At 57.2% G+C, this 26,114-nt stretch overlaps 1 protein-coding gene across 1 annotated transcript; it reads right to left on the bottom strand.

Moving 5' to 3' along the window:
• Positions 1-23,843, bottom strand: PEDS1 (plasmanylethanolamine desaturase 1). The gene is made up of 6 exons (XM_004430541.2): positions 23,676-23,843; positions 15,564-15,683; positions 6,564-6,655; positions 5,241-5,385; positions 3,677-3,889; positions 1-1,437 (listed from the first exon to the last, which is right to left on the bottom strand). Exons 1-6 carry the CDS (start codon positions 23,797-23,799, stop codon positions 1,316-1,318), a joined length of 816 nt encoding a protein of 271 aa, XP_004430598.2. The 5' UTR covers positions 23,800-23,843; the 3' UTR covers positions 1-1,315.
• Positions 23,844-26,114: the final 2,271 nt, after the last annotated feature.

Raw genomic sequence — 26,114 nt, 5'->3', positions numbered from 1 at the left:
TGAATGTCCATGTGCATTTATTTTTGTTTATTGTCTCTCTCCCCAGGAGGTCAACTCCACCAGGGTAAGTCCTTGTCTGTTTGTTCACTGCTGTGCCCATGTCCAGGCCACAGCCTGGTACACACCAGGTGCCAATAACCATTTGCTGAAGGATCACAAACAGGGATCAGCCGTCATTACTCTGTCATCATGATCTGCTGCATGAAGATCATTCCTCATCCAATCGTGGGTCTCCTCCAAAAGTGTCTGGAGCAGATGCCAAGATTAATTCACTGTCTCGGGTGACAAAGCCCCCATCCTGAGCCCGGGGGGGCAGGGGGAGCTGGGCATGGGGTAGGGTGGGGCCTCACCCTCCAGGCTCCTCACCCCCCTCCCCCAGACAATCAGGAAACACGAGGCAGCTGAGGTTAAGTAGACTCTTGCTGCTTTGTTATAAATATATTATGTACATCCAAAACCTGACATTAAAATATTACTCCGTGTTACAGAAAAGATATTAAGGCTTTCTATTATTTACATTAAACAAGCAAGCACCTTTAAAAAAAAAAAAACCGAGACAAAAAAGCCCCACTCTTCCTTCTCTGACATACCCCTGGCCAGAGGGGAGACTGTGTCCCCTTCCAAATGACCAAGACTCTGCAGGGGCTGCACCCTGCGAAGACACCCTCCTGATTAGAAACATCAGCTCTGACAGGTGGGGGAGGGGCGGAGGAGGGGGGCTCCAGACTTGGGCAGGAAATTCTGGCCTCTTCTGGCCGGCTGCCCTCAGACCCTTGCTGCGCTTTGCGATCTTTGGGTGGACAGGCTAGGGCTGTCCACCCTCCCAGGCCTTCAGGGTCAATTTGCAGGGTCATGGCAGGGCAGTGCTCCAGGGACACTCAGGTGTGCCTGGGGCTCCTAGACCACTGGGGGCAGACAAGGAGGGACAGATAAGGCGACTCAGTGGCCCCAATGCCAGCCACGCTGTCAGGCTGCCCAGCGGGGCAGGGGGCCGTAGGAGTGCAGGGAGCAGCTGAGCTGCCCCCCTACCCAAGGGAAGGCTGGCAGGGCGGGGGTCCTTTTTCTGCAGAGTCAGGTTTGGCAGACAGAGCAGCTCAGGTGGCTGGGAGGGGCCAAGGAAAGAAAATGAAAAAGAGGAAATGAAAAACCAGTGGCTCAAGTATTCTCTGTCACTAGGGGCAGGCTGGGGGTGCCCGGGCCCAGCCCAGGAGGCGTCCTCCCACCTGGAGGGGCCAGCGTGAGGGGGCTGGAATTTGGCAGATGGCTTCGGTTTGGGGGGCTGGGGAAGGTTGGCAAGGAGGCAGGCTCAGAGGAGTTATTTGATCTTCTGGGCCCATTTCATGTCATCTGCCCGCGGCTTCTCGCCCGTCAGGCCCTGGATGAGGTCCTCCAAGCGTCGCCAGAAGCCCATCTTCTCCAGAGGGTAGTTGAGCCAGCCTGCAGTGGAAATGGCGCGGGGGTTATGGGGTGAATGAGAGAGCAGCAGTCGAGGGGACACAGAGAGAGAGCCGGCCCTGCCTGGGGCAGGAGCAACTGGGGCTGAGTCTGCAGAGGGCAGGGGACAAAGACTGACCAAGGCATCTGGGGATGGGGGCCTCCCACCAGTGGGCTCAGGGGCTGCTCAGACATGCCTTCATCCCCTCACTCATTCACTTTCTTACTGAGCGCTTACTACCTGCCAGGCACGACGGCAGCGTTTCTTATCACTTGGCTCAAATGCCACCTCTTCCAGGCAGCCTTCCCTGACCACCACTTAAGTAGCACTCCAGGCCTGTCACATCACCCTCTTTTATTTCTTCCTTTTTTTTTTTTTTTGGTGAGGAAGATCAGCCCTGAGCTAACATCCATGCCAATCCTCCTCTTTTTTTTTGCCGGGGAAGACTGGCCCTGAGCTAACATCCATGCCCATCTTCCTCCAATTTATGTGGGATGCTGCCACAGCATGGCCTGACAAGTGGTGCGTTGGTGCGCGCCCGGGATCTGAACCCGGGCCCCCAGCAGTGGAGTGCACGCACTTAACTGCTATGCCACGGGGCCGGCCCTCTTTTATTTCTTTACAGCCTTTATGATAACCTGTAACCATTCTCTTTTGTGTTGGTTTTCTCCCCAACCCCCAACTAGAATGTTAGCTCGTAACAGCAGAACCCCACGTTCTTTCACCTTTGATCCCAGGGCCTAGAATGGTGCCTGGCACGTAGCAGGTGCTCAATAAATACTGCTGTCTGTCCTATTTAACCTGTATTTTTACAGCTGCCCACCGAACCATGAGGTAGATACTGTTATTAGTCCCATTTTCCACATGAGAAGCCTGAGGCCTGGGGGAAGTCCGATCCCAGGCCTGGCTGAGCAGTCAGCTGATCTCCAAAACAACCTGAACTCTAACCTCTCCATTGCCCTCAGAGCGTGACTTTAGGACGTGCAAAAAATATTTTTTGTGGCTCTCAGTTCTGCCTCCAGAAGAGCAAAACAAAACAAAACAAAAACCAAAAAACCAGTAGCTGTAGTTTATCGAGGACCTATTACGTGCCAAGCCCTTTGCATCTGCCGTGCTGCCATCTACACCCCAGCCCTGGGAAGGTGGTATGTGAAGGAGGCGGCTGCAGCCCCATTTTGTGGATGAGAAAAACGATCTCCAGGGAGGCTGTGCGTCTCCTAAGGACACGTGGAGGAGCTGACAGTTGAACCCAGGTTGGCCTGACTTGCCAGCACCTGATATACTTAACCTTGAAAGGCACCCAGCTGGCCCTGGAAAACCTGCTGCCTCACCTCACCTCTTTGGCACCGGCCCATTACCTCCTAATGGCATGTGGGCCTCCTTACATGTTCCTGCCTCAGGGCCTTTGTACTTGCTGTTCCCTTTGCCTGGACTGATCTGTCCCTATTATCTGCAGGGCCCCTCCCACACTTTTTTCAGATTTCTGACCTCCTTATGTGAACAGCTACTCCTCCCCCCATGACTCTCTGCCCCTTCCCCTGCTTTGTCTCCCCTACGGCATCTCTCACAGCCAGCCTCTGTCATCTCTCCTGTCACTCTGCCCCTCATGCCCTCCACTCCAGCCAGACTAGCCTCCTTGCTGCTCCTCAGACAAACCAGGCATGCGCGTTCCTGCCACCGGGCCTTCCTGCTGCCTGGAGGGCTCTTCCTCCAGATCTGCATGACTTTCTCTCTCAGTTCGAATGTCACCTGCTCAGTGAGGTCCTCCCTGACCACCTTAGTTAAAGGGTGAAGCCCCCAGTTCCCTCTCCTACCCCCTGCTTTATTTTCCTCCACAGCAGTTAGCAGCATCAGATACAGTACTTATTTCTTTATTGTCTGGAATGTCCCCTATTAGAATGTGAATGCCACAAAGACAGGGATTTTGGTCTGTTTTGTTCAGTGCTGTGTCCTAAGCCCAGAGCAGTGCTTGGCACATAGTAGGTCCTCAACAGATATCTGCTGGATGGATGGGATGGTCCATGTGGTGGTGGGGTGTCTGTCTTGTGTATTGCTGTGTCCTCAGCACCTAGAAGAGTGCCTGGCACATTGTAGGTGCTCGATAAATGTGTGTTCTGAGAGAACGTTCTGGCAGGGCAAGGACTGCATGATCTCTCACTGTGACCTCTGCCCTCCTGACCCTGAGGTTGGAGCTGCAGCCGGAGCAGGGGTGCCCCATTCCATGCCACCCTAGAGGCGCACCTGTAGTGATGCAGAAGTAGGTCTCGTGCGGTGAGACATGGTGGATGCGATGGTGTTTACGTGGCAGGATGACGTGCCAGTCCTGCAGGAAGATGACCCAGCGTGGCAGCCCAAAGTACGTGTGTGACCACTTGTGGATCTGGTTGGTGAAGGTGCCGAAGATGACGAGGCAGAAGACGAAGCACTCCCAGGGGTACAGCTGCCCCAGGGCTTCTGCAGGGTGGGGAGAGGGTGGGTGCCCATAGGGCCCACGCAGCCGTCACACTGCAGGGCCACCGCCAGCCTGGCCCTCACCACTCGGCCCAGGCCCTCCCATCCCAGGACAGCACCCAGGCCTCCCTCCAACCTAACACACGGCCTCAGGCAAGCTCAGACTCCCCTCTGGGCCTCAGTCTCCTCTTCTGCTCAGCCGGCAGCTAAGGGAACAGGCATAAGTAATGGTGGAGTCAGGCAGAGCTGGGTTCACAGCCCTGCTCGGACATCTCTTGGCTGTCTGTGCCTGGGTCAGGGACTTTGCCTCTTTGAGTCTTAATTTCCTCATCAATAAAATGGGAATAAGTCTTTGTCCAGGTCCCGTAGAAGCAGAGCCTGAGACAAGGGTTCATGTGCATGTGACTTATCCGGGTGGGGGATCCTCTCTCCTGGGAGAGCACAGGGAGTGAGGCAAGCAGGACAGGGTGGGGAGGAGCTCAGCAAAGACGTGGGGGAGAGTCTTGTCTCAGCCTGATCGTTAACGGCTCCACAGAGTTGCTCCCACGCAGGGCAAGGGGGCTGGTCTGCAGGCTTTTTCTGTTACTGGCTTACGGCTTATCCCAAGCGGAGAGGCGACCGGCCCTGGCCATTCTCAGAAGGGGCAGCTGGGAGCTGGCAGCAGCCACCCCTCACGGGAGCCGGGGGATGGGTACAGGAGAAGAGGATGTGGGCAGGGCACTGGAGCACCACCACACCACAGACACTCATCATATCCACTGGGGGTGTCGAGTTGTTAGAATAAGACTTGGCACCGAGGAAGGACTCATCCCCCCACCTTCCTACCACGGAACAGATGAGGTAACTGAGGCTCAGAGAGGTGAAGTGACTTGCTATGTGACAAATTCCCTCCCCCAAATAGGCAGAGCAGAGATCTGAACTCAGGATTGTCTGAGTTCACAGCCCTCTTTCCACTAAGCCAGGGCAGCAAACCCAGAAGCCCTGAGGGCTAGGCAGGTAATGCAAATGAGCAAGATGGGCCAGGTGTAGGACAGCTGGGAGTAGTGGGGACTGTGGCAAATAGGAGAGCATGTGTCCTATCTAAAGAAGGTGGCTGCAGCTCAGCTCCAGCCCAGTGAAGCCAAGTGGGAACGAGGACCCAGGGTGGCCAGATCAGATTGTTGAGGGGAAGCTGGAAACACAGATCTTTATGTCAAATATCCCAATTTTATACGAAGGCACTAACTAAAATTTTTTTATAACACTGCGAGGGGCCAAATACACACACACACACAAGCCCCAGGAGGCCCGAGGAGGGGGTGTGCGTGTCTGTCCCTGATGGCCCCTGGAGCCCGCCACCAGCCGGCATGCTCACCGAGGCTCTGGGTGCGGAACTTGTAGGCCATGTTCAGCAGGGGCAGCAGTGTCAGCAGGCAGTTGTCCCCGTTGGTCTCGATGAAGTCGTGCCGCGTGATGGCTGTCGGGTCGATGTGATGCTCCCGGAACGGGCGGATGAAGGCCTGGGCGGGGGTGGGGAGACATCCAGCCAGTCAGCCTACAGTGGTCTGCCAGTCTCCACAACCTCCTGTACACACTTGACTCGGGCACAGCTCCCTGCCTCTGGGATGTGGGAACTTTCTACCAGGCCACTGATACCGATCCCACCCAGCCTCAGGGTCTAGGTCTAGCAGCTCTAGCAGAAGACGGGTCAAAATGACCTGGTGGGGACCTCGGCCTGCGACTGCCCTGCTTTGGGCCTCCGTCTCCCCACCTGGGCTGTGAGTGGGCTTGGAGACAGTCTCCGCCCTTCTTCCCCACCCTCACAGTGGCAGGCAAGACACTATTTCTTCCTAGCATCCAAGCCCCTCCTTCTGGTAACAGCTCCCCACTTCTCTTAGTACAAGCTGCTCCGATGGGGCTGACCCCACCACCCCCTAGTTAAGAGTGACATGTGAGCCTGGCCTGGCCAATCAGAGCATCCCAGCCCTCTGGCCACAGCGACTGGCTGAGGGGTGGGCATGTGACCCAAACTGGGCCAATGGGAGCGAGCCATGGGACTGGCTGTAACTCTGGGAAGGGGGCCGTTCTCGTTCCACTGGGGGCTGAGCTGGGAGGATGAAGTCCAGGCAGCTGGGGGCCATCGTGGCCACCTCACCAGGGGAAGTGAAGCCGACAGAGAGAAGCAGAGGCCAACGTGGAGAGACACTGAGTCTGAAGAAATGGTCTGGCTGTCCTACTGGACCCGGCCACGCCTTAATTTGGCTCTACTGAAATTTTCAGTACGTAAATTAGCACCTTTGTTTGATTAAGCCAGTTTGTAATGGATTTTCTATCACAAACAACCAAAAAGTCTGACTGATACAAGAGAAGGTTCAATTAAGACAAACAAACCAATAGACAAGCAGCAAGGCGCAGCAGGGCAGGCAACGGAGAACAAGAGGTGGCCCCACATTCAAGGGGTTCTGGTGGGGCCAACACATCTCGGAGCTCTGACCTGTGCCTGACGCCCTTGCTTCCAGAACATCCCAGGGGAATTCCTGATCTAGTCTTGGAGGAGGGGCACGGGGTCAGGCAGGAAGGATGGTTCCCATCTTTCAGATGGGGAAACAGAGGCTCAGAGAGGAAAGGGGACTCACCAAGGTCAGAGGGCCCAGCCTCCTTCAGGAGGAGACAGGCGGGGCTGGGTCAACATACGCACCTTCCCCACGATGGGCAGCTCCACGGAGCCCCAGGTGTCGGCTCCCCAGTGCACCAGGCCAGACAAGAAGTCAGCAATGAGAGCCCCTGCAACTGTGGACAAGAGGAGGGTGAGGGGGTTGGGGGACACACAGAGGGACAGCCCTGCCCTCTCCCCGCCCCAGATCAGGGCGTCAGGCACGCACGCGCTCGCCTGTTCCGTCACTCGTCTGTTAGGGGAGAGGGTCCCGTCTCTACTCGGATGCTTTCTTCCCTGAGAATGGAGCCTCTGTCTGTCCCTCACTTGCTCTGCCCCAGGGGAGATGTGGGACTCATTCGCTTGGTGAGTCTAGAGAGAATAAACTGGGCATGCTCAGATCAGCCCAACCTTCCCTATTAGGAGCTGAGTGCCCCCTTGTCTCTGACCCCTGATTGCCCCACACAGGGAAGCCCACTCCGCTCCAGTGCTGCCGGTGACCAGATGGAAATGTCCTTCTAGGTTTGGTGTCAGAAGTATCTTCGGCGCAGACAGAAGCCATGACCTCCTCAACCCGGCTTTTATCAACGATAAACATGACAATTTGACCTCCAACAGCCTTTTCCTTGTCTTTGTTCTCAGTTTGTTCAGAACTGGAGTGGGGTCCCCTCAGAGACCCCAACACCATTGTCTCACTTGAGGGCTGAGTGTAATACCGAGGTTCAAAGCTGTGAGATCTAGACTCAAATGCCAGCTGTCACTCACTCGCTGTGTGACATTGGGCATGTTATTTAACCTCTCTGCCCCAGGTTCCTCTAGATAGATGGAAATGATGATTAAAAACACATAGTGGCTACTATTTATTGAGCACTTTCTTAGTGCCAGACGCCAGCGCTTCATATGCTTGATCTCACGAATTCTCACAATCTGTTAGAAGCTGGGACCCTTTCAGTTTTTATTCTCACGTTATAGAGGTGGAAACTGAGGCTTGGAGAACAGAAGGCACTAGACTGAGGTGGCATAGATGGCAAGGGGCAGAGCTGGGCTCTTATCCTGTCTTGAGGTCCAAATCTAACACAGCAGGATGCACCATCACCACTGTACACCTGGGGAAACTGAGGCGCAGTGGCCAGCAACCTGCCCAAGGTAACATCCCCATGCCGCCCCCATCACAGTCCCTTCTCACCACATCTCAGCCCCAGTGGTTTACTCCCTTCCCCGCGCACACCCTTACACGCCTCTAGGTCTTTGCATCTGCTGTCCCCCTGCCTGGCACATTCTCCCCACATGGAACACAGCTCACCCCTGCACTTCCTTCGGTCTTTGCTCAAAGTCCTCTGGGGACACCTGATCTAAAACTTAGCCAATCCCATCTTCCAGCCCGTCCCCTCCCGTCTTTCCTTTCCTCCAAGCACCTGTCACCCTGTACTTCCTGTTTGTTCATCGTCTCCCCCACGAGAATGTCAGCCCTACAAAGGCAGGGAGTTCAGTCTTCTGTGTATGGCGGAATCCCGTTCCTGGCACTTACTAGGGGTTCAGTAAACATCTGATGAATTAACCAATGTACAGCACTAAGTACAGTGCTAAGCACCTACTACATATTACTGTTGTTGTTACTCAGTCATTTAGTCTATCAAGCAACATTCTGTGAGGACCTACTGTGTGCCAAGCTCTAGAGCCAGAGACACATCGGATGTTGAGCTCATGATCTCCTGGGCAAAGACATGGGGGGCTGTGCTGTGAAACACGGTGGAGCACGAACGCGGTTCTGAGTGATAAGTGCAGCCCAGCAGGTCACGTGACTTCAAGCCGAGCCTCCCCACCCCCACCCAGACTCAGTTTCTCAGTGTGAACTTGTTGTGCAAGGCCCAGCAGGGCCATTTAAAGGTTCTCTGAGTTCCGCTAGGGCCCTCAGCTCCTGGTGACAGGGTGACGGGGATCAGGGCCTTGGGGCACTGTGGAGGCTGCAGAAAAGGCCCCGGACGCCTCTTGGAGAGGGGCTCAGAAGCGAGGGGCGGGAGGAGCGTGTGGGTTGTGCGCGTGTGCAGGTCTGACGCCGGGGCCCGAGTGAGGCGCCGCCGTGAACAGAGACTCCAAAGGCCCTGGACGTTCCACCGCACGGATGCAAACATGGGAGGGACGGCGGGCACGGCAACATGCAGGCGCCCACAAGCTCCTGGTGACAGGGGTGGGCTGGCAGGCGGGGACATGCATGTGGAAGGCAAAGGACAGGCCTTAGGGTGACAACACACTGGTGGCTGGGTTGGGGAGCAGTCAGGGCTCTTCAGGCCCCCCCCAGGGCTGGGCAGCCCTGCTCCTCGGTGACAGTGCTGGGAGGGTAGGCTGGGGCTGAGGGACGGGGGAGGCTAGGGACACGGAAGCCACGGGCTTTTGCACTTACCGTTCCTCTATGGCCCCACCCGTCCCTGAAGACCCCGCGTGGCCAGCTCCTCCTCAGCCTTCTAGCTCAGGGCAAACGCCACCCAACCCCCTGGTGAGAGCCATCCTCCCAGGCAGGTGCTCTTGGTCACATGTCCCTGCTTTTGTCCACCATGGCACTTGTCACCACCTGAGATGGCCTCACCAGGGATCCCCACTTCTCGGATGAGGACAGAGGCTCAGAGAAGCTGAACATCTGCTCCCCAAGCCCCTGGTGTGGAAGCGGCGGGTCAACCTGCCTCCCACACCAGCACCCTTTCACGCCCTAAATCACACCTCAGTAGGTCCAGGGGCATTGGCAGAGCTCCTGCTGCATACGACAGGATGCTGTGTACACACCGCCTCGTGTCTGCCTGGAGGGACAAGAGGCCATGTGGCCAAGAGCTAAGGTAGAGCTAGACCAAGGATCGGGGGCCTCATCTCTTGCTACCATACTGCTGTGTGACCCTGGGCAAGCCCCTTGACCGCTCTGGGCCTCAGCATCTTCACTTGCATAGTGAGGGGTCAGCTGGGGTGCCTCTTGAGGCCCTGTCCTGATAGCTCTAACTCATGACGCCTCTAAATGCTGCACTCATGAGAAGGCAGCCCCCCAGCGGGCAACCTCGTGCCCCCTAATTTCCCTCCCACCCCTGTTCCATGCAACCACCGATCTGCTTCCCATCACAGACTGGTTTTGCCTATTCTAGAACTTCATATAAATGGATTCATATGGTACGTGCTCTTTTGAATCTAGCTTCCTTTACTAGCATGATGCTTCTAGAGTCATCCATGTAGCTGAGTTATCAGGAATGCATCCTTTTTATTGCTGAGTAGTATTCCATTGCCTGGATGTACCATGGTGCATTTACCAATTTGCCTGTCGGACATCTGGGTTCTGTCCAGGCTGGGATTCGAGCTGCTGTGAACATTCACGTACAAGCCTGTGTGCAGACATATGCCCTCACTGCCCTTGGGCACAGACTTCAGCTATTGATTTATCTATTTTTCACTTGACATTTATCGAACACTTAGTACCAGGCCCTGTGCCAGCACCTTAAATGTTTTATCTCTTTTAATCCCTAACTGTACCAAGGCCAGTCCTAAGCCGGTTACACATCTTATCTCCTTAATCGTGCTAAGCATTTAATCCTTACAGATGACAAGAACAATGATAATAAGAACAATGTTAGAAAACAACGTATGTGATCAAGGTTAACACTGGAGTGTTTCCTGTGGGCCGGGCACTACGTCAAAGGTGTTAGAAAGTGCATTATTGGGGAGCATAACGCCCTGGACACCTTACATATGGGCTGTGCACAATGACTTTCTGCCAAAGAGAACGCAGCATGGAAGGGGGAACGGTAACTTTACCGTGGAGGAACCTGATGGACACTCCTGGGCCAGGGGTCACGGTCGGCATCACAGCAACAAGTCCTGTGGGTGGTCTGTACCCGCGCTGTGACGCGACGGATGCGGCACTTGACCTCTGAGCTCTTCCTCCCCAAACACGTAACCCGTCTAAGAAAGACGCCAGACAATGCCAGCAGGGGGCATCCCCAAACACCAGTCCTCCTCAAAGCCGTCACAGCCAAGAGGAGCCTAAAGGGACAGGACAACTCAACGTGACGTGGAATCCTGGATGAGATCCCAGAACGGAAAAAGGACATTAGGTAAAAACTAAGGAAATCTGAATAAACTATGGACTTTAGCTCAGAATAACATAGCCACATTGGCACATTAATTGTCACAGACGCACGATGTTAACAGGGGAAATCAGGGGCAGGGGGTATATGGGAACTCTCTGTACTACCTGCTCATTTTCTGTAAACCTTAAACTGTTCTAAAAAATAAATTCTATTTTTAAACAACTGTATTATCTCTGAACCTTCACGTCCATTGTGATGGGCCCCACCACATCCCGACTTTCCGGAGAGGAAACGCCACTGGGAGGGTAAGGGCTGCCCAGGGGCGGGCGGCGGCTGGGCGGTCAGGGCTGCTGGCGAGCGGCCAGGGACCATGGCGCGGGCCCCTCACAGGGACGCTGAGCCTTCCTGCCCAGCTCTGGGAACCGGTACTTCCTTCAGTCAACCACTGTCCGCTAATAACATGGGCTAACGCGGGTAAAGGGCTCAGCACGGTCCTGGGGCACGTAAGCGCTCTCCGGATGGCACTATAGTTAGTCCTTTAAATACTACTCCTCCCTCCGAGCCTGTCTTGCCATCCATCAAATGACCAGCACTCGGCCTTTTCAGGCTGCCGGGCAGCGAGGGCAGTGAGCGTTGGACAGATGTCAGGAATTATTTTCGGCAAGAAGGAGCCCTCCCCCTCCCTCAGGGAGGAACCGGCTCTGATCCCCCAGCCCCTGCGGGTGGCTGTTTCTAGAGCAGCGACTCCAGGACTCAAGCCCGCTGCCTGGGGCTGCTTTAACGGGGGCAGGGCTGGCAGAGCGGCACACAGAAGCTTCTTTGTCCAGGCCGCTGAGGCTGGCTCACCCTGGGGGCGGCTTCGGCCTGGTTACCACCCGTCTGCGGACACGGTGCCCGGGGATGGGGGATACCTCACTCCAGGCTGCCTGACTCACGCGGTGACCCTGAGACAGTCTCTGGGCCCCCGGGGCTTCCACTTCCCCACAGCTCACCTGGCTGGGGCTTCCTGGCCCCTGGCCACTCCAGGCCTGGTGTGGAGACAGACAGAGTGGCCGAGACAGAAGCGGACACTGCTGAGGGCTGGTCCCTGTGGTCCTGGGGCCAAATCCCGGCTCTAGCACCTTTCAGCCCAGACTCACACGGAGACTCCTCACCTGACCCACCAGCGGGCTGTGACCTGAGGCCTGTGACTGCCGACCTCCCTGCCCGCTGCCCGAACACCCTCCCCTCCGCCTGTCTGCCAGAAAATTCCTACTCACTCCTTCCAGGACCAACTCGCAGCCCCCACTTTTCCTCCACTTTCCCCAAGCGCAGCGAAGAGCTCGGGGCTCCAGGGCCATTCATCCGTTCACTCACTCATTCACGACAACACTGTCCCTGTCAAGGTCGCTAATGACCTCCACGTGGCCAAGTCTGGTGGTCCCCTCGCTGTCCCATCTTGCTGGTCTGCTCAGTGGCTGCTCCTAGTTGACCGCTAAGTCTTCTGGAAACACATACTCCTCCTGGCCTCTGCATCCCCTCTGGTTCCCTGGCTGGCTCTCCTTCCCCTCCCCGACACTGAAGCACGGGAGGCCTCGGGCCTCTTCTCTGCTCACAGGCAGCCCCTGCGGGTGCTCCCCCAGCACCTGAGCGTCCAACACTGTCTCTACACCAAGGACCCCAGATTTCCATCCCCGGCTGCCTCCCCTGACCCCAGACTCGCATTTCCAATCTCCCGCTCAACGCCTCCCTTGGCTCTCAGGCCCGGATTTCCAGCATCTCCCCTCCAGCTCCTCAAGCCTCTTCCTGTCTCTGCTAACGGCAGCCTCACCCCTTCCATCACTCAGACCAAAGCCTGAGTTGCCGCCGACTCCCCCCCTCACCTCCACGGCCAGCCTGGCAGCACTCCGCGGCTCACCTTTCAGAGCTCACCCCGGACTGGAAGACTTTTCACCACCTCCACCGCCCCACCCAGGCCTGGGCCACCATCTTCCCCTCTTCTCTGGACCTTTCTGCCCCCATCCATCCTCCCTGCAGCACCAGATGATGTCAGCTCCCTGTGGGAAACTCACCAATGGCTTTTCACGGCCTATGGAACAAGACCCCAAGTCCAGGCCATGGTCTGCAAGGCCCTACGAGATCTGCCCCCACTGCCGCTCTGAGCCGCCACCAACTACTTTCCTTTGATCAATTTTCTCCAGCCATACTGGCCTCCTCTCTATTCCCCACGCCTGGGGCACACACCAGCCTCAGGGCCTTTGCACTTGCTGTTCCCTCTGGAATGGCCCTCCCCGAGATATCTGCCTGGGCCCCTCCCTCACCTCTTTCAGGTCACTATGTAAATGTTGCTTTTCCAGAGGTCTTCCCTGACCTCTCACCTCTTCCATGCTAGTCCCTTATTTTGATTTGTTTCCCAGCATTGCGTCTGCATTTATTAATGGGGCATTCTCATGCTTCTGCCTCTTCTGGTTTCTAGGGCCTGCCAGGGGCACTGGAACCTCTGGGGAGATAGTGCCGGGCTTGGGGCGGGCTCTGCAGGCTGGCACGGTGCCTTACTTCCCGCATGTTAACACACAAATCAGGGCGGCTACTTAAATTGATCAGGGACTGTGCAAACACCACTATCAGGGGATTGTCTGCTCTTATCGGCCCAGAGGCACCAGTGTGGGACAGGACTGCGGAGCGGGCGTCACATGCGGTGGCTGGATAGGCAGAGATCTCCTGGGCCCAGGGCTGGGAGCTCTGGTCCCAACCATGGAAGGGACATGGTGCCCTGCCTTGGAGGCCTACTCTCCTGGGCTAGACAACACACACCTGGGCTCTGAAGCTGCTGATCCTTTGCCCAAACTGGGCGCACTGCCTGGAAACTTTTTTTTTCTCCCAGTGCTAACTGGTGGCTGTACAGCCGCTGGCCGGGGTGGGGCGGTCAGTGGTTTGGGAGCTGGGAGTCTGGAAACGTGATCCTAGACTCTGCAGCTGCCTGGGTAAGGGCCAATGGGCAGGCCATCTGGCCTCTCAGAGGATGGTGACCAGAACCTCCTCACTAGGTTGCCACCAAGGGTTAAAAGTGCCCAGCCGGGGGCCTGGTGTGGCAGGAGCTCCAGAAATATCCACTGTTAAACTGACCACTGAGGCGGAAGGTCCGAGCCTGGTGACTGGCATGCTCGGTGGTGTCCCCCCACCTCTACGCAGTCACTGGCCCTCCCGGCAGTTACGCACACCTGCATTTTGCCTTCACAGCAGCCGCACTCTACAGATGTGGAAAACGAGGCTCAGAGATGCAGTGACACTTGCCCAAGGCCACCCAGCCAGGAGGTGGTGGAGCTGGGGCCTGAACCCAGGTCTGCAGGGGCCTGCTTGTGACCATGCCCAGATGGGCTTCAGGTTCACTCTGTCCATGCCACTGCCCTTCAATGTGACGCTCCTGGGCAGAGAGGCTGGAAGTGAGAGTCCCTCTCACCCCCCGGGCAGAGCGGGTACATCTGGCTCCTGCAGGCGGGCCCCAGGCTCCCCGGCACTGGATGAGTTAACCGCCCTCCCCTTAGCTGGCCCAGCCCCCAGCACATGCCCACCCCCACCCCAGACCCAGATGGCTCCATTAGCCGGCCTGAGCACTATTGGCTTAGGCGGCCAGAATGCTTTTAATGAGATTGTGGGAGCTGAACACTTAGGGAGGGCCAGGCGGACCAAGGACACAGCTGCCCCTCCGCCTGGGGGCCCAGGACCGGGGAGGGGATGAGCACGTGACCTGGAGGGAAGAGGGGCGGGGCGGTGTGTGGAGAGGAAGGAAACTGAGTCACCCAGGACCTGGGAGCGGAGATGGCGAATTGAGAACTATGTTGTGCCTCTGGCTTGAGGTGTGACTCTGGATGGTCCCTTCTCTGAGCCTGTTTCTCATCTGGAAAATGATCACAACTATAGCATCTACCTTCCAGGCTGTGGATGGGTGAGGACTGGCCGATGGGAATGCTCAGCGGGGACCAGGAAGTTGCAGCTTGCTCATTCATTCATTCACTGAGTTTGTAAATACTGACCGAGCACCTATTGTGTGCCAGGCCTGGTGTGGGGGCTGGGGATACAGCAGTGAACAGACACAAATGTCTAATCTCAGGGAGCTGACATTAGAGTGGAGGGAGACAGATAATAGACAAAGAAAGAAATATAATGTTGAACTGAGTAAGGTGAGGGGGTGGCATATGATGGGGCGGCTATTTTCCAGGGATAATCAGGGAGAGCCTCCCTGAGGAGGTGATCTCTGGGTAGAGACCTGGATGAGAGAGTAAACCATATAGGTGTCTGCAGGAAGAGAGTTCCAGGCACAGGAACAGCATATGCAAAGGCCCTGAGGTGGAGTGTGTCCGACAGCGCACAGTGGAGGCATGGTGAGAAGGCCGGTGTGGCAGGAGCAGAGTGAGCCAGAGCAGAGTGGAGGGAGTTGGGGTGTGCGGAGGAGCCGGGGCCAGGCCACGCTGAGGAGTTGGTGTTTTATTCTACGTTTACAGGGGAGAACAGGGGAGTGGTGTGACCTCACTGGGGATCTAACAGGATCTCTCTGGCTGCCTGTGGGGAATGGGCGGGGGGGCAAAGGTGGAGGCAGGGAGACCAGGGGGGAGGCTCCCACCATAGTCCAGGCAGGAGAAGAGAGGCTGGACCAGGGTGGGGACAGTGGCGGTAGAGAGATGGCTGGTTCTGGATGCATTCTGGAAGCAGTGCCAGAAGCATCTGCTGATGGTTTAGATGCGGAATGTGGGAGAGAGAGAGAGAGGAGCAGAGGCTGGCACCCAGGCTTCTGGCCCCCATGACAGGAAGGACACAAATGCCACTGATGGAGATGGGAGGCGGGGTCCCACAGCATGTACTCCATTTGCACGCACACACACGAGCATGCACATCCACACACAGTGACACACGCGTGCCAGCTGCCATCAGAGTGGCACAGACACCAGGCAGGGCCCTGGCCCCTGGGGAAACTGAGGCAGGCAGCGGGGCCGTGGGCACTTACCGACACCCAGCACGACGAGGGGCGTGTGCTCCCAGCGGGCCAGCAGCAGGAGGTGGACCAAGTTGTGGGCGATGAGGCCAAAGCACAAGACCACACAGCACCACTCCTGGAAGCGCTTGCCTGCAGGGAGAGGAGGCAAGAGGTGAGCGCGGGGCGGGCGGCGGAGGCCCCGCGGGGGGACCACAGCCAGGCGCAGCGGGGCTCCACAGCGGGTCCCCGAGTCTGCGGCCTAACCGCAGGCCAAACTCAGGGACTGCCACGAAGGACAGGCCCCAACCTACCCACTTCACAGACATATGACTGAGACCCAGAGACGGAGAAGGGCCTGCCGAGGTCGTACGCTCGGGGCTGGCTGCATCAAACCACGCACGGGGCCCTTCTGGACGCAGGCCCCTGCACACAGGGCACAGGCCCAGGAGCCCACGCCAGTTCTTCAGCAGATAGGACTAGAACGCTGGTCTCCCGGGCCCTGTGGGCTCTCTCTGGAGACACCTGAGGGAACTCCCACGCGCTGCTCTTTTGAACCGGCAGCATGGTATCACCTGCCCCTCCCTCCTGCAGGTCATCATTGGAGAAAGAAGCTATAAACAGCTTTTATTTATTTATTTATTTATTATTTATTTTTTTTCCCCCCAAAGCCCCAGTAGATAGTTGTATGTCATAGCTGCACATTTTCCTAGTTTCTGTATGTGGGACTCAGCCTCAGTGTGGCCAGAGAAGCGGTGCGTCAGTGCGCGCCTGGGATCTGAACCCGGGCCGCCAGCAGCGGAGCGCGCGCACTTAACCGCTAAGCCACAGGCCGGCCCTATAAACAGCTTTTAATCCCGGAGGTTCAGACCCTGCCCCACCTCCATCAAGCAGGGCTCCAGGCAACATGTCAGGAATTCAGGAGAAACAGGGCCTTGGTTCCACTGCTAGGGTGCCTGTCGGGAGCAGGGGTATGGGAGTACGCCACGGGGAACAAGAGGCAGTGCAGATGAGGGGTCCAAACTCTCCAAGTCTCCAGGGGCCAGGCAGGTGATGTAAAGGGGTGAGGGGGGCTTGGTGGGGACAGTGGGACATGGCAGCGCATGTGCCCTTTCTAAAGGAGTGGCCACTAACTGGCTGACTACTGCCAGGTGGGAGTGTGGACCCAGAAAGGAACAGCATATACAAAGGCCCTGAGGTAGGAATGTGTCTGACTGCGCACGGTGGAGGCGCAGTGAGGCCCCACACTTCTGTAATTCCCAACAGAAGCTAGAAATCAGGATGTGGGTGTGAAACCTCCTCTGTAAACGTTGCCCCATATTTTTAATAGGCCTGTGAGCTTCCATAAGCTGATTCACTCAGTGCAGTTTGTCTGAGGTGTCAAAACACTGGAAATAACCGAAGTGTCCATTGCCTGGGGGATCAGCCAAATTAGTTTGGTCCACAGCATCCTTGCAGCCAGGAAAAAGCGAGGGTGGCTGTTATGTGGACGTGAAGGGATGCCCAGGACATACAGGTAAGTGCAAAAAGCAAAGTGCCAAACTGCAGCCATTTATGTAAAAAAGAAAAAAAAAAGCCAGTCAAGACTGGCTTTTTACTTATTCCCTTTTGAATTTAAAATTTGCGAATGTACTACTCTATGAAAAATCTTTTCTTGAAATTGTAAATTAAAATTTAAAAAAACAAAAGGAAATAAAAACCCCATGTGGGTGACATGGAACATGTGACAGGGCCCCTGGGAATACTGTTTTCCCAGGCAGCTGGTCCCAAGGGCATGGAAGACCCTTAATAATAACACTTTTCTTATGATTAGTGTTTCACATCTAATGAGCAGTTGCTATGTGCAAGGACCTGCAGAGGTGATGCTATTTTGCAGATGAGAAATCTGAGGGTCAGAGTGGTCCCAAGGAAATAGCCCAAGGCCACTGAGCTAGTTAGCTACAGACCAGGATCCTATGGCCAGAGGGTCTGGCTCTTGAGACCCTGCTCTTACCCAACTCTGTCCTGCTCCTGCTGTCCCTGGTCCCTGCCTCCATTCCCCACCACCCTAATGGCCCTGAGGGCATTCTGGGTCAGGCCCACCTTAAACAATAGGGCCAGGCAGGCCCCTGTGAGTGATTAACAACCAGAGGGGCCAGACAGATAAGAGCGTTCCTCCTGCAGCTGTCCTCTCTTCTCTTCAGTGCTTTGTGCCTGCTGTTCCCTTCACCTCCTCCGTGCCTGGCTGACTCTGGTACACTCCTGCAAATCTCAACCTGGAACCTCTGCCTCCAGGAAGCCATCCATGATACCTCCTCTGAATATGGGGCCCATCATGTGAGACTGTCACTGCCTGTATAACATCCATCTTCTCCTACCCACATGTGAACAAGGGAGGCCCAGCACTGTGTCTAGCTTGCTCACCAGGGCCCTGGCACACAGTTGGGGCTCAATAAATGCTTGTGCAATGAGCAAATTCTCAACTATGATCCTAAAGGAAAACTGCCAGGCTTTGCCTCACCAAAGCACCTTGGGAAGGAAACAGTAGGCATCCCACGGTTCCTGACAGGGAAATGGGCTCAGAGAGAGAAAGGGCCTTGTCCAGGCCGCACAGCAGCACGCGGCGCCCCGAGCCAGAACCAGGGCAGCTGCCCTCCCCTTGTCCCATGAAAGATCAAGGCTCAGAGATGGAAGGGAAACGGCCAGGGTCCCCTTAGCCCCCCTTGCACAGATGAGGACACTGAGGCCCAGAAAGGGCAAGGACCCCACCAGCGGTCACACAGCAGCAGAAGCAGCCTAGAGCCCCTCGATTCCTGCTTCTCTGTCAGGGGCTGTTTCCCTTGGGCCACATGGCCCTGCTGCCCCAGCAGCCCCCGCCTGGGGTCACCACAATCAGGCCCACCAGGGCCTTCCCCTTTCTGGTTCCTGTTTGTGGCTAGGCCCCGGGGCTCATCAGCAGGGAGCCTGGGGAGAGGGGGCAGCAGAGGGTAAGGAACAGGGCAATGCCCACCCGCCCCCAGCCTCCAGGGACAGCAACGCGATCGATAACAGCAACAATAACAAGGCCGACACTCACCGAGGCCTAGCACGGCTGGGGTGCCAGGTGAGGCCCAAGTCAGAGACGCTGCAGACCCTCTCCCTCCTGCATATCTTGCTTTTAGTTTTAAAAAAATTAGCAACACTTTAAAAAAAAACCACATAAAATTCCTAGTTTCCTGCTTCCCTTGAGAACACAGGGCTCTGGCCACCCCAGGCCTGAGCAACAGAGGCCACCCCCATCAGATGTGGGAAGAGCCCCCGGTTCCCCCAGGTCCCCTGGCATCCCTGCGGCCTCATACTGGGTGGCTTCCCTTAGTCCTGGCCAGGCCTCTCAGTCATCTGAGGTTCCGAGCACAGTCTCTCACGCAAGTCTCAGTCCCTCCAGGGAGGAATTGTGTGACCCTATTTCCCAGATGAGGAAACTGAGTCTCACGGGGTAAAAATGAAGAGCTGGGTCTGGATCCTGGGCTCGTAAATGGGACACATTAGCCTGGATGTTCGGGGCTGTCCTGATTCCAAAGGTAGCCCAGCTTTCTCCCCGTGCCATGGAAGATGTCCCTGAAATCTGAATATTTTCCCATCTAAACTCTCTTTTTGGCCTCTGGAATCTGGATCCTTCTGCAGACCAAGTGCCTCAACTTTGATCCATAAAAAATGCATCTGTATAATAAGTGTCCTTTGCCGAGCACCTACTGCCTGCCAGGGACAGAGCCTGGGACGATCTCAGCCCAGGCTGTGGGCTAGAGACCACCTGCTCCATCCTTCAGAGGGAGAAACTAGGCCTGGAGATGAAGTGACTTCTCCAAAGGCACTCGAGGGTCACCACAGTCACAGCATGGACAGTCAGCCTGGCAGGGCCCGGACAGTCAGGTGGTCTAAAGGGCGTCACTTACAGCTGGGCGGACCGAGACCCAGGGAGGGGAGGGGCTTTGCTCAGGCAGCGAGAGCTCAGGCCACCTCTGGCAGAGCGCTGGGGCCTTGTTTCCCCGAGCCAGCCCCTGGCCTGGCCAGGGTCCACGGTCTGGGCCGAGTTACAGCAGTGGCTGCTTGTTGGCCTGGGGAGGGGGCTGGGCCTGTGTAGTGGTTGTGGAGGGCTGGGAGGCCCCAGGCCTTGGCCATCCCTGCTTTCCTGGGGGCAGGCCGCAGCCAAAGGCTTGGCATCAGGCCCAACTCTTCTCATTTCAGTCAGAGCCCTGAATAACTGGCACCCTGATGGCCCTGGGCCACCAGGAGCCCCTTGGCCTCAGGGAGGTGGAGGGACAGGAGGAAGGGAGAAGGCAGGGACCAGAAAGGAAGAGAGACAGAGACGAGAAGAGGAATCAGAGACACAGAGAGATGAGAAACAGAGAGACAGGAGGAGAGAAAAAGAGAGACAGCGAGAGATTTTAGGGAGACAGAGGAAAAAAAGAGAGAGTATGGCCAGAGAGAAGGAGAGACAAACAAATGGAAAAAGAACAAGATTGAGGGAGAGCGAGAGCTCAGCCCGGAGCGTGGCAGGGACCAGGCCTCTGTCCTCTGGCTCAGTCAGGCCCATTTGGGGACCGAACTCCGCTCAGCTCTGGACCACAGGCCAGGACCCCTGCCCAGCATTCCTGACACCCTCCACCTTTCCCCCGACCCCACGCTAAGAGTCCCCATGTCCCCCCAGGGCAGGGACATCCACAGTTAGTCGGGGGGGGGGTGGTGAAGAGCTGGCTGAGTGACCCCTCAGGATGGCCCCTGGAGCCCAGGGCACCTGACAAGTGGCGCACACATAGCCAGGTTTCAGCTCGCACCTGCTGGGAAGCTGGACACCTGCCTCACCTCCCGGCTTGCCCATGAGGCCAGGCAAGGCCTGTCAAGCCCGCCAGGCCCTTTGCAAACCCTGGCACCTGGCACAGGGCGGGCCGCTGCTGCGAAATTCAACCTGGAGTGGAGCGGGCTGTGGGACCCTCCAGGGCTCCTGGCCCTGGAGGACCAGGCCCCAGCTCCTCGGCCAGACACTCGGGGCCCTCAGGATTGGCCCAGGCCGTCCCCTCCACCCCACGCCGGCCCGAGCAGACCACTCACAGCTCCCCACAGACCCCAGGCCCACAGTCTCAGTCGCCGGCCCCGCACGCACGCTGCCCTGCTGACACGGGACGGTGGTCCCCCTCCCGCACATCCTCCCCGCGCTGGCTCACTTCCACGGCGAAGACTAAGAACACGGAACCTAGAACACCCCGCCGTGTTCCAGTTCTGGCCCTGCTGCTCACGAGCTATGACTGTGGGCGGGTTACTGCTCTTTGCTAAGCCTCAGGAGACGTCGGGCAGAGGGACAGGGCGCTCGTGACGTGCCAGGCACCTCAGGGATGCAGCCCCTGGCCTTGCAGACCTTCCCCTCTGGTGGGGGCAGAAGCAAGCCTAATCCCGGCAGCGACAGGAAGAACACACGTGGGGGGTGCGCTATGAGGTCTCAGAATGGCGTTAACACCAGGGAGCCCCTCAGACAATGTGGTGAAGACGAAATGAGAGCGTGTGAGGAAAACGCCCAGCACAGGCAGTGCTCAACGAATGTCAATTCTGTTAACTGCCCCATTACTGCTGCCAACCGTCACAGTGCCAACCCAAGTCTGGCCCCAGGAATCTCAAGAATTCAGTCCCGGAACCCAGAAACTTCTCCTACTCTCCCCTTGCTCAGCCCGCTCCAGCCCACAGGCCTCCGTGGCATTCCGCAAACACTCAGGGCCTTTGCACTTGCTGTGTCCCTGTCTGGACCAATCCTTCCTCAAACATCTTCGGCCTCCCTCCCTTCAGGTCTCTTCAGATGTCAGCTGCTCAGTGAGCCCTTAACTGCCCCCTCTCGACAATGTCACTGCCCCCAGCATTTCACTTCCCCCTTTTCTGCTGTATAGCAGTTCCTAGCGCCTGCTGCCACTGGGCAAGTAAGATAGTTCCCTTACTGACTGAGTTTACTAAAAGGCCAGTTCCATTTTCCCTGTCTTGTTCATTGTTACGCCCCTAGGGACTTCCCCAAGTCCACCCAGGGCAGGGACAGGGGCAAGCAGAGGGAGGCCTGGGGAATCTGGGGAAACCAGTCTGGCCAGCCTCCCCTTCCTCCACTCCCCCCAACTCCAGGTCAGGAGGAGGCAAGGCCTTGAATGCAGGTTTGGGGCACCAGGAGGCGGTCTGCAAGGGGGTCTGTAGATCCCCTTGTGGCTGTTCTTCAGAGAGCGAGGGGCATGTGGGGAAACTAGAAGTGGGTAAGGATGCAGTCACGGTGGAGTGGGGAGATGGCGGTCCCTTGGGGAGGCTCAGAATGCGGGGTGTGATCTGGTCGAAAGTGGGTAGGATTTACTTGAGTGCGCAGAGCTGGACACCAAAGGAGGAAGCCTTTGAATCCTTACCCTCAATCCCCAGGTGATGAGTCCGAGGACCAGAGAGGTGAGGCAGCTTCCTCTAAGACTCACAGGAAAGATCAGACTACTGCGTTAACGGTAGGGAGCACCCACTGTACTCCAGGCACTGCACCAAAGTACATGATCTTGTTTTCTCTTCCCAGTGGGACTAAGGAGCAGACAAACTTGACTTTGTACCCATTTTAGAGGTGAGGAAACTGAGGCTCAGAGAGGGAAAGCGGCTTGGCCCAGGTCACACAGCTAAGAAGCTGAGTCAGGATGCCAAGTCCAGCCTGCCCCAGGGAGCACAGGAGGTTTTAAGTCCACAGGCTGGGTGTTTTGGGAACAGGCTGAAGAAACCCTGGCAGCATGGGCCAAGTACCCAAGTCAGGTTGGAAAAAAAACATACCCAGAGCATGGAATTGCAGTCTAGAAAGGCCTCTGGTGATCTAGCACTCAGCAAAAAAGCAAATGGCCCAAGGTCACGCAGCCAGTTATGGCAGAGATAGTACGCAAACCCAGGCAGGTCAGGGCAGGAAGCCAAAGGGTGGTGGACCCATGCCCACCCCAGGCAAGGGCTGTGGACCGCGGCGGCTTCTTGGCAAAAGGAAAGATGTTAAGAATGTCTGACAAACAACAGCTTGGTGTGATGGCGACATCCAGGCAGAGGGGCCGTGGCAGCTCCCAGTCATCTGACTCCGGAGTTCTCAAAGGCACTTCCTTAACCCATGGGGATATCTGGCCCTCCTGGGGCTGGGCAATGAGGTTCCTGAGGCTCACGTGGGAGTCAGAGGAGGGGTGAGGGCTGGTGCTTGCCGGAACATAAATGGTAGGCACAGCGCGAGGAAACCAGGGACCTTTGCCTGAGTGCAGAACGGGGGCAGGGGTCTCTAGGTCGCGGTCTGCTCTGGGGAATGTGGGGGCTCCACCCCCAAGTCCTAATGGATGCACGTGGGGGCGGGGCACGGGCTGGAGTTGCGGCTTCTGTATGGGAGGAGCTTAAACTGGAGGATTTGCAGTGCGCTCACCACCTGGGATTCCGGAATACAGGATGAGGGCTGTGCGCCTCACGGCGGAGGGGGAGGAGCCAGGAGGAAGAGAGGGAGGGGAAGGTGGTCTGTAGCCACTGAAGCTATAACTAGGACGGGGCTCTGGGGGAAGGGCGTCTGGGGCCTTCGGTAGCAGGGGTCCCGAGTTGGGGTTCTCAGAGCAGGGAGGCTGATGTGCCCAGATTTGAGGAATGAGGTCACAGTTTGCAGCCCAGGGCCATGGCTGTGGGCACAGATGGGGCCCTAAGGTGTGAATTTCGGACCTGGGGAACCTCAGATGGGGTGTGACTTTTAAGGGTCCGGGGACAGTGCATGTAGCTGAGGAGCTGCCTCCAGCTTGGACCGGGTGCCGGGGTGGGGATCCCTAAGTCTGGGGGCAGTCTGCAGCCGCGGGTGCCCCGGGGCTAGGATCCGGATCTGGGCGTGCGCTGGGATCTCTGTCTGTAGCCCGGGGAGCTGATATAGCAGTTCCTTGATCTGGGGACTGTCTCTGCATCCAGAAAGCCCCGGGGCTGGGGTTCTGGTTTGGGCTTGGAAGGGGCGCTGGGGGGACTTGGGGGCGCTATTTGCGAGTTAGAAGCCGAGGCTGGAGTTCTGCATCGGGGCCTGAGGCTGGGGTTCCGATCTGGGGGACCCGGGGTCGCCGTCTGCAGCCCGGGCTGGTGACTGCAGGCGCGGAGGGGGGCTCGGAGGAGGCCTGGAGGGGGGCCCGGCGGTCCTACCTGGGGAGTAGAGCGCGGCCAGCTCGCGGGCCCCGGCGTGCTGCGCGCCCCAGCGCCGGCAATACGCCGCCTCGTCCTCGTCGAGCTCCGGCTGCGGGCCCGGCACGTCCTCGGCGCCCGCCATGCCCGCCCGGCCCGCCCGGCGCGCTCTGCTCGCGGCGGCCGCAGCGCCGCGGGACCGCGGCGAGATCACGCCGCCCAATGACCACCCAGCGCCGGGCGCGGCGGCGGCGAGGGCAGGAGCCTCGCCCGGCCGCGCGTCACGGCCAATCGGGGCCCGCGCCGGGGCCGCGCCGGCCAATCAGCGGCCGCCGAGCCGCAGCCAACCGCGGCGCGCGGGGGCGGGGCCGCAGCTGGGCGCAGCTGGGCGCGGAAGCGTGGGGCGGTGGGGCGGCGGCGCGTCGGTGCCTCGCTGCGCCCCCGGCCTGCGCGGCCCGCCCTCGCCGCCGCCTGGGGCTCGGTTTACCGGCTGTGCCGTGGGCCGAGGTTGTGCGCCCCGGACCGGGAAACGGGCATTTGCTTAGCGCGCACCGTCAAGCGCCTACTGTGTGCGAGGCACGCGAGTGGACGGCGCCGGGCCGGGGTCAGGGAGCCCTCGCCTGATGACACCTTGAGTAGTGCTGCCTAGCTGGGGCCGATTTGCGCTGGGCTAGCTTATCGAGCCCTACCGCGGGCAGACATTACGAGGACCGTGCATACACCTACTGTGTGCCAGCTCGTGCTGTGCGCCCTGGGGAGGAGAAACGTCGAGCCTGACCCCCAGGAGCTCCTGTTCTCCCCAGCAAGAGGACAGTAAGCCGATGACAATGACCCTAAGAGTCACTGTGAGATTTGGTGAGCGCTTAATATCTGTTAGGCGTCGGGCCAAGTGCTAGATAGCAGCATTTTATTTACTTGGTAACCAAGGATGTCGCCTCCGCCTTCTCGGAGGCTCCTCCTGACTCCCTGCTCAACGCTGCCCCCTCCCCCAGCCACTGTGACATCACCCTGTTTTGTCCACAGCGCTGGTCATGGGCAATGAACTTGCATTTGCAGTTCGTGTCTCCCGCACCAGAAAACCAGCTCCTGGGGGCCGGGACTTGCTTTGTTCACACTGAACCCATGTCTGTATCAGCGTGGGGCACACTGTGGAAGTGCTCACTGAATGGGTGACGCTCAGCCAAGTACTTGGACTATCTCAGCGGGTAAATAACAGGGGCAGGGTTTTACCGCAGGTCTAGCTGGCTACGGAGTGCGCAATAATTGCTCATATGAATTCCATACAGTGTCACCAAATGGGAGCTGCTCTAGAAGGACCTAGAGGTGCCTGGGGGGAGCAGGGAGAGGAGGTAAGACCCCTTCTAGAAAGTCTTTCCGAGGCTCCATCCTGCCCTGGTGTTCTAAGGATTTAAGCTCTGCATTCCTCAGCTGCTAGGAAAAGCCAGTCACCCGGGGTCTGTTTCCCAAGTGTTCCCGCCCTGGGCGGCCACTGTCCCCAGCCAGGCCCATGCTCCCTCCCTGCTTCCTCCTACACCTCCTCCCAGGAAAGAAAAGTCAGCTTTGATGACAGGAACAGGTTGCAGCCCAAGTCCTGGTGGATTCTGGCAAAACCAGCTGGCCTCGTGTCATTCATTAACTTACACAGTTGGATTTTCAACCCAGGAGCTTAAGGCGGTTTTCCTTCGTGGAGACTGGAACTCAGATTTCAGTGAAACATCCTCCAAAGCTCTCTGCATGTGTCCCAGACCTCCAAGCTGGCTGGGATGGCTCCTTATGGCTGGTGTCTAGAGACCCCCTAGTGGCCAGTACAAGATGGGTGATGGATAGACAGACTGCCTGAGATCGTTCATTCATTCACTCATCACATGTTTATTACACACCCACCTGGCCCAGGCACTGTTCTAGGGAAACAGCAGGGAACATGGCAGTCTCCTGGGAGGTGAGGGTGGGGGTCAGGGAAGGCCTGTTCAAGAAAGTGACATTTGAGCCAAGATCTAAGAGAGATGAAGGAACCAGTTGTGCAAATATCTGGGGACAAAGTGTTCCAAGTCAAGGAGACAGCAAGTGCAAAGGTCCTGAGGCAGGAACATGCCTGCCACGTCCAGGAACAGCAAGGAGGCCAGTGAGACAGGAACGAGGAGAGAGGGGGAGGTGGGAGGAGGTGAGGTCAGAGAGGAAGAGAGAAGGGCAGATGAGGCAGGGCCTTGAAAGGGATCAGAGATTCTTTGATTTTTACTTAAAATGAGCTGGCAAGTCTCTTCCCTCTAGACTTTTGAATAAAGGAATTACATGGCCTGATTTATATTTCAAAAAATGTTATTTTTAATGTGTAGGACATTCACATGCTTTGAAAATAAAAATTATATGTATATTATTTCATATAATATAATGGAATCGTACAATATATGGCCGTTTTTGGTCTAGCTTCTTTCACTTAGCATAATGTTTTCAAGGTTCGTC

The sequence above is a fragment of the Ceratotherium simum genome, chromosome 21, assembly GCF_057802395.1.
Source record: "Ceratotherium simum simum isolate JZ-2026a chromosome 21, ASM5780239v1, whole genome shotgun sequence".
NCBI classification, from domain to species: Eukaryota; Metazoa; Chordata; class Mammalia; order Perissodactyla; family Rhinocerotidae; genus Ceratotherium; species Ceratotherium simum.
The sequence above is the reverse complement of the archived record's forward strand: the minus strand, read 5'-3'. Positions and strand labels throughout refer to the sequence as shown.